The sequence below is a fragment of the Leuciscus leuciscus genome (genome assembly GCF_965113295.1).
Source record: "Leuciscus leuciscus genome assembly, chromosome: 3".
Classification (NCBI taxonomy): Eukaryota; Metazoa; Chordata; class Actinopteri; order Cypriniformes; family Leuciscidae; genus Leuciscus; species Leuciscus leuciscus.
The window spans coordinates 463569-472157 of NC_138727.1; the positions used below are offsets into that span (position 1 = coordinate 463569).

At 44.8% G+C, this 8589-nt stretch overlaps 1 protein-coding gene across 1 annotated transcript; it reads left to right on the plus strand.

The window, feature by feature from the left end:
• The first annotated feature begins 11 nt into the window (after window positions 1-11).
• Window positions 12-8532, plus strand: f7l (coagulation factor VII, like). The gene is made up of 8 exons (XM_082163855.1): window positions 12-184; window positions 611-774; window positions 857-881; window positions 1527-1640; window positions 1767-1913; window positions 5275-5366; window positions 5991-6111; window positions 6243-8532. Exons 1-8 carry the CDS (start codon window positions 100-102, stop codon window positions 6788-6790), a joined length of 1296 nt encoding a protein of 431 aa, XP_082019981.1. The 5' UTR covers window positions 12-99; the 3' UTR covers window positions 6791-8532.
• Window positions 8533-8589: the final 57 nt, after the last annotated feature.

Consider the following 8589-nt stretch of genomic DNA (forward strand, 5'->3'; position numbering starts at 1 on the left):
CAGGATTATTGTGCAATGATCTTCTGTCCGAACGCCCACGAGTGTCCAGAGCAGTGAGAGCTCAGAGAGTTTCAGACTTCGACCAGGAGATAAACCATCATGGAGTCCAAGCTGAACACAGTGAAGCTCTTCTACATGATCCTGGCGCTGCTCGCCGTCCCAGAATGCTTCGGGCTCCCGTCAGGTGAGCGTGTGTCTGGATCACCTGTGTGTGTGTGTGTGTGTGTGTGTGTGTGTGTGTGTGTGTGTGTCAAGTCATCTTTATTTATATAGCGCTTTTTACAACACAGTGTGTTTCAGAGCAGCTTTACAGAGATAACAGGAAAATAATGCAACAAAGTTTGTTTGTAGAAGAAAATAGTGTCTCAGTCCAGCTTAAGTAAGTTCAGTGATGGTTCATTTCTGTTGTAAAAAAGTTATTAATTCAGTTAATTCATATATATACAGCCTCTCTGGAGTAAACAGTGATGTCATCGTCCAGCTCAGTTCAGTTCTCATATAATGGTGTCAGTGCAGGAGATCAATAATATTGTTGAATATTAAATTAAATGTCCCCAACTAAGCTAGACAAAAGCCAGAGGCGACAGTGAATGTATAATGTCATCTGCAGTGTTCCTCAGTAAGTCCGAGGCCAGCCGGGCGCTCCGGCAGCGTGTCCGACGGGAGAACTCGTTCCTGGAGGAGCTGAAGCTGGGAGATCTGGAGCGAGAGTGTCTGGAGGAGGTGTGCTCGCATGAGGAGGCCCGAGAGATCTTCAGCGTCCCCGAACAACTGGTGAGCAGAACTAAAACTAGCCTGCTGTTCGTTCAGCAGAAGAGCTGATGGAGATCTAACAGATTCTCCTGTTGTGTTTCAGGAGGAATTCTGGAAGAGATACACAGGTGAACCAGTGCTTACATGCGACACACACACATCTCATAAAACTATACGTTACATTTCATCAGTAGTTATACATGCTAGAAAATTCTGTTCAAAATTATTGACAACTTTTTAAAATGTTGCACATAAAATTTGACAAGTTAGAAATTAACTCCTTAGCAACTGCATAGCAATGACCTGACAACCACTCAGAACTCCATAGCAATGACCTGACAACCACTCAGAACCACATAGCAACGACCTGACAACCACTCAGAACTCCATAGCAATGACCTGACAACCACTCAGAACTCCATAGCAATGACCTGACAACCACTCAGAACCACATAGCAACGACCTGACAACCACTCAGAACTCCATAGCAATGACCTGACAACCACTCAGAACTCCATAGCAACGACCTGACAACCACTCAGAACCACATAGCAATGACCTGACAACCACTCAGAACCACAGAGCAACGACCTGACAACCACTCAGAACCACAGAGCAACGACCTGACAACCACTCAGAACCACAGAGCAACGACCTGACAACCACTCAGAACTCCATAGCAATGACCTGACAACCACTAAGAACTCCATAGCAACGACCTGGCAACCTCTCCGTGTGTTCTGATCGTGTGAATGTGTTGTTTGGCTCTTCAGAGGTGGACTTCTGTCAGTCGGCAGCGTGTCAGAACGGGGCCACATGTGTGGATCAGAAGAACACATACGTCTGCATCTGCCCAGTGAACTTCGAGGGGCGACACTGTGACAAAGGTGACACACACACACACACACACACACACACACACACACACACACACACACACACACACACACACATCAGCAGCGTCACACAGCTGAACATCTACTCATCTTTAAATCCTGTCGTCCGTCCCACAGAAATATTCCTAGGGAGTTCCTACGGATGTTTGTACAGGAACGGCGGCTGTGATCACTTCTGTGTGGAGATCACTGACTCGACCCATCGCTGCGACTGTGCTCCTGGATACACACTGCACACGGACAACAGCAGCTGCGTGCCACAGGGTGCGTCTCTCTCTCACACACACACACACACACACACACACACACACACACACACAGAGTAGTGTGCTACTGCAGTTATCAACTCAGAAATAAAAATGGTTATTTGACATTTTGTTTAAAAGCTGTAGCTGGTCATGCAGGGATTTCATGCATACAGAAAATTCAAAAAGTGAAGTTCACAACGTAATTTCAATAGGAGTGAACCCATCTAATCTTTCAATTAACCGCGGGAGTGTATAAGCTTGCTCCGGCATCCGCTTTTCTGGCGTCTCTCCTCCTCCCAGCTCCACCTGCATGATTCTGGCATCGCGCCACTATACTCCTCCTCCCAGCTCCACCTGCATGATTCTGGCATCGCGCCACTATACTCCTCCTCCCAGCTCCACCTGCATGATTCTGGCATCGCGCCACTATACTCCTCCTCCCAGCTCCACCTGCATGATTCTGGCATCTCGCCACTATACTCCTCCTCCCAGCTCCACCTGCATGATTCTGGCATCGCGCCACTATACTCCTCCTCCCAGCTCCACCTGCATGATTCTGGCATCGCGCCACTATACTCCTCCTCCCAGCTCCACCTGCATGATTCTGGCATCGCGCCACTATACTCCTCCTCCCAGCTCCACCTGCATGATTCTGGCATCGCGCCACTATACTCCTCCTCCCAGCTCCACCTGCATGATTCTGGCATCGCGCCACTATACTCCTCCTCCCAGCTCCACCTGCATGATTCTGGCATCTCGCCACTATACTCCTCCTCCCAGCTCCACCTGCATGATTCTGGCATCGCGCCACTATACTCCTCCTCCCAGCTCCACCTGCATGATTCTGGCATCTCGCCACTATACTCCTCCTCCCAGCTCCACCTGCATGATTCTGGCATCGCGCCACTATACTCCTCCTCCCAGCTCCACCTGCATGATTCAGATCTCGCTACTATACTCCTCCTCCTAAGCCCCTGGTCAGAGCCTGACTCCACCCACTGGCAATATTTGAAAAATGCTGGAAAAGTGGGCAGACCCCAGCGGAGATAGAGGGGACGAACTGAGGGCGGGGCTGAGCGGGGGGCGTGCACCTGAGACCCCCAGTGACGGATTAATTGACAGCTGCTGTCAGACTCTAAAATGGAGAGTGACTCACAGGGTCGCAAGACGACGTGAAGTACATGCATCTGATGAGTTTTATCGAGTTGCTGTAGGCATTTTCATATTTTGCCACTGTGTGAAAAAATCCAGCAAAATGCGCCGGCACGTTTGTCGACCCCAGAGGATTAACTTTAGCCTAACCATAAATTGTGATTAAAATATATATGATCACTCACATCAAGACGCTGTTGCGGTGGTGGAGTCCATGCAGGAAGAGCAGCGTTTGGCACTGCGTCGCTTCTCAGCGTGAGCTGTGTGGAGAAGCCCATGTCCACCTCTATTGCGTTGGAGAAGCAATCCCGCGTAAAATGCAGGTTGCACACTTGAGCTCTAGGCAGGAACTCACGGTCTTCCAGGCCAAGTGCATGCAACCACTGCTGCCTAATTTCCAAGTCTGCTGGAAAGCTATGAGGTCCAGCAGTGCTGTTGCAACCAGCAACACTACACCTACGTACCCTCCAGACCACTGTACTAAATACAGATAAATCTACGCTAGCTCATCATACCAAGGGCGTGGTGAGCTGGAACCTGCTTAGGTCATGTAGTACCGCAAACATCCAAAAGGAAAATTCAACTGCAGTAGCCACCGTTCAACCTGAAGAGGGCAGCACTCAGACATTTTTACACTATATATTGTAGAATTAAAACACTTTATACCCAAATGTCAAAAATGTTACTCGAATCAATGAACAGCACTAATAAAGCCCCATTCTTACAGATCATTAACAAAAAAAAGTTGGTTTAGTTACCCTTTAAAGCAGAGGTCTTCAATCCTGCTCCTGGAGGGCCACTGTCCTGCAAAGTTTAATTCCAACCCTAATCAAACACACCTGAATCAGCTCATCAAGCTCTTCAGAATCGCTTGAGTATTCAAAGGCAGGTGTGCTGAAGCAGGTTGGAACTAAACTCTGCAGGACAGTGGCCCTCCAGGAGCAGGATTGAAGACCTCTGCTTTAAAGATTATATGGGCAAAGGAACTCGTGAACTGAGCTTTAAACACACTGTAAACTGCACTAGCACAGTATAGGATATTTCCAACAGTCACTGTGTCCAAAATTTCATACACTCTTAAAATTAAAGGTTCTTTATTGGCATCAATCGGTTCTATAAAGAACCTTTAACATCCACAGAATCTTTCCATTCTACAAAAGATTCCTTTTGGCGCAAAAAGGTTTTTAAAATATTCTTAACACTAAGTAAAATGGCCTTTACTCACCCTGATGTCGTTCGAAACCGTAAAATTGTGTTCATCTTCGGAACACAGAGTTTTCTGTCCCTCCATTGACAGCGACGCAACTACCACTTTCACGCTTCAAAAAGATCATAAAGAGATCGTAAAACTAATCCATATGAATCGAGCGGTTTAGTACAGATTTTCTGAAGAGGCTCGATCGCTTTAATGATGAACAGATTGAATTTAGGCTTTTATGCACATTTAACATTGATCATTGAACATAAACAGAAGCTCAAACGCGCTGCGTAACACGAGAATGAACCTCACTGGTTCTCGCACGTCAAGCGAACATGCTTGAGCTTCCGTTTACCACAGTTGATGAATGTTTAAATGTGAATAAAAGCGATCGAGTCTCTTCAGAATATCTGGACTAAACCGCTCGATTCATATAGATTAGTTTTACGATCTCTTTATGATCTTTTTGAAGCGTGAAAGTGGTAGTTGCGTCGCTGTCAATGGAGGGACAGAAAGCTCTCAGGTTTCATTAAAAATATCTTTATTTGGGTTCCTGAAAATCTTACGGGTTTGAAACGACATGTGGAGTAAATGATGAAAGAATTTAAATTTTTTGGTGAACTATCCCTTTAAGAACTGATAACTTTCTCTGGATAACCTCTGGGAAAATCCCCTTTTAGAACCTTTACTTTTGAGAGTGTATTTTAGTAGGTACTTCATTTGAATAAGAAACTTACATTGTGACTGTTAAAAAAAGTATTATGTACTTATTCATAACTCTTCTCCCATGGCCTCATGGGATAGAAAAGCGTCCATCAGATTGAAAGATCGCTTTGGGAGAAGTAGGTCATCCGGGTCTGTGAATCCAAACACACTCCTCTTTTCCCGCCCACTGTAATAGTAGGGAAGTAGTACGCGTATTCGAATGGGTCCAGTGCACTTTAATGCGCTAGAGAACAGTAAATCCTCCTGTTTTGTGCTGTAAGGCCTCAGTGTTGTCCTCGTAATCCCATGTTGTGTTTCTCAGACGGGTTCCCATGTGGCCGTCTGGTGGAGAAGGGTGTGAGTCCCAGGATTGTGAGGGGGGACGTGTGTCCGAAAGGACAGTGTCCGTGGCAGGTGAGGATTCATCATTGAAGCACATTATCAATGATCAGAAAGTCTTTCTCTGTACACTCTTGAAAATAAAGGTGTTTTTTTGCAGTGATTCGAAGAACCATTCTGGGTTCCTCAAAGAACCTTTCCGTAAAGAACCATTTTTTCTTAGTGTGAAGAACATTTTAAGAACCTTTTGTGGAATGGAAAGGTTCAATATACAGTCGAACCAAACATTACTCAGACACCAGATATCTTTTGTGAAATTGTTTCACTAGTGTGATCAGGACACTATAGTTCATTTCTGTAAGTGAGGAGAGCAAAATAAAGTAAACTATGACATATTACACCCAATAATTCTTCATACAGAGACTACCAGTAAAAGTTATAGAAATTTGGGACTAAAAATTATTCAGACACTTTGACCACTTTGAAGTTTTCTGACATTATCAAGAGGAATTTGTTCAGACACAGTTTAACTTTGAGTTCTTGTCATATTTTATTACCATTTTCTAAACTATAGCAAATAAACTGTGATAATGTGAGAAATATTGAAGGTGAAATTTAGATTTGACTGTATGTTAAAGGTTCTTCATGGCAACATCGATGCCAATAAAGAACCGCTATATGTGTGTGTGTTCTCCACAGGCTTCGCTACAGCTCTCTGGAGTCTTTAAATGCGGTGGTGTTCTTCTAAATCCCCAGTGGATTCTCACTGCAGCTCATTGTGTCTGGAATAAGGATCCAGCCATCTTACAAGTGACAGTCGGTAAGAAGTTACTTAAGAGGGGTTTGTTAAGTGTAACTCTAATAAAGATCATAAATGCGAGGAGTTTTGGTACTGTTGATGTTCCTCCTCTCAGATCTCATCTTTCGGTGTTGTTTTGTCTCCTCCTGTAGGCGAACACATCCTCGATAAAGACGAAGGAACCGAACAGATGAGGAAAGTGTCTAAAGTGTTGGTCCACCCGTGGTATAACCACTCCAGCGCCGACAGTGATATCGCTCTGCTACGTCTCGTCAGCCCCGTCAAGCTGGACCGCTACGCCGTGCCGATCTGCCTTCCTCCCGCCAACGGCACGTTCATTCGCACGCTAGCATCGGTGCGCATGTCGACGGTGAGCGGCTGGGGTCGCCTGACCCAGTCGGGCCCGGTGTCTGTGGTTCTGCAGAAGCTGGAGGTGCCGAAGGTCTCGCTGGACGAGTGTCGGGCTCAGTCGGGCCTGAAGGTGAGCAGGAACATGCTGTGTGCCGGGTTCCGCGAGGGCGGCCGAGACTCCTGTCAGGGGGACAGCGGCGGCCCGCTAGTCACACGCTACCGGAACACATGGTTTCTGACTGGGATCGTGAGCTGGGGGAAAGGCTGCGCAGACGCCGGCGTGTACGGGATCTACACACGGGTGTCCGTCTTCGTGGAGTGGATTGTGAACACTGTGGCCAGTGCATGAATGTACAAGAGATTCTGAATGTTAATCTTCCCTCGCACTTTGTAACGCTGCTTTCCCTCGCGAGTCAAAAAGACCCGATTTCATTTTGATAACATCTTTTCTATTTTTTAATGCAATTTTTTTTGTTCTTTTTTATTTTATTTACCTTTAAATTACTAGATTTGATCAACAAATAATAAATAAATAGTAATTTGAGCACATTCCTCACATTCTTTTAACTTAAATTCAAAATAACTCACAATTTCATGCATAAACCTTTTAATTCAGCTCAAAATATCTTACATTGGTTGTCTTTGCCGAACTCTTGTGGGGAACATGATATAACACAAGAGTTTCTGAATGTTATTTAAAGCTACACTGTGTAATTTTTTTAAGTTGATTCTTAGCAAAAAACACTTTGTTCTTTCAAAATTGGATGTGCTCATTCATGTGTAATTACTTCCACCAACAAATCAAGTATTCTCGCAAGCGTAGAATCTGCCATTCAGAATACATGTGAGCGAGTCGCTCGAATGGCGGCAGCCATGTTGCGCCTCCATCTTGAAAATACATTAGCCAAAGAGGGACATATGTGGAAATTCAAGCTTCGCCTTTCGCGCTTTTACACTCAGTGGCACCGTGACGACTGCGCGGGGGAGATTACTCGCGACTGGAATAATACGGCCACCGTAGGAGTTAAAACACCCTCGGAATGGGAGGGGCTAGAGAGTAATATTCAGTTGGTAGTCATATACAATTTCACCACTAGATGGGAGAAAATCTCACACAGTGTAGCTTTAAGGTAAAGTGTGTCTTCAGGTTTCATGTTCAGTCACTTGCACACTGAGTCCCAAATTCTCGTCCGAAAAAATAAATACAACCTCATGTTGTGTCAATCACGTTTACACACTTTCGTCGGTCGTATAAAAATTCGGATCAGGTTTGATTTCCTGCGTTTTTCGCGTCCGTAGCATTAGCAAACATCTGGAGAAGTGTTTTGACAGAGCCACCAAATGATGAATACGAAAAAATGCATGTGAAAATTTCGGACTCGGTGTGCAAGGACCTTAAGTCAGTCAATAGCTGTGTTTCCATGTGAATTTTGGAATGTCTCGTAAGATTGTTGGACGGAAATGCCAAGATACACGAATTCTAAAAATACGCAAGAAAATGCTCTATTGAGTCAGATGATTATTTTATTCGATAAGAAGTCACGCGCATAAACTAAGATGGAAACACATTTACTGAATAAATCCCTTAATAAACTCATATGACTTTGCCTCAGCGTCAGCTGTGATTGGATAACTGGAGTAACCAGCGGACCAATGGCGTTGCAGCATCTCTAATGTTGGTTTGGTGTTTCTGAAAGTCGAAGTGTGTGATCAGAATGATTTGGTTTAATCCCTCCAGAAGCGTCACACACACACAGAGTGTGTTCCCGAACACCAGCATCCGAACGCTAGAGAACACGACAGCGTTTACTGTGTTTCGTCTGACGCTCGAGACACACTCGTTTATGATGGACTTCTTGAAGAGTGACACTTTCGTCTGACTCGTTTCATGAGTTTGGGCCGAGACTCACGATGTTTAGCATCGGGAAGGAAACATTGGGACCGGATAATCTTGTTACTTTTGCAATAAATAAATAAAATGACACACTTCACCTTTAAGGACACATGCAAGTGAGAATATATAACAAACACTGGCAGAACATCATAAAATTTGTATTATGTATCAAAAATAAAACATTTTTTTCAAATGTTGTCCTTTGTCTTGTCTCTTTGTGTGTGTGTGTGTGTGTGTGTGTGTGTGTGTGTGTG

Coding starts and splice junctions, on each gene's coding strand:
- f7l (XM_082163855.1), top strand. CDS start 100: ATGGAGTCCAAGCTGAACACAGTGAAGCTCTTCTACATGATCCTGGCG. Junction 882..1,526: donor ATTCTGGAAGAGATACACAG/GTGAACCAGTGC, acceptor TTGGCTCTTCAG/AGGTGGACTTCTGTCAGTCG. Junction 1,914..5,274: donor CAGCAGCTGCGTGCCACAGG/GTGCGTCTCTCT, acceptor TGTGTTTCTCAG/ACGGGTTCCCATGTGGCCGT.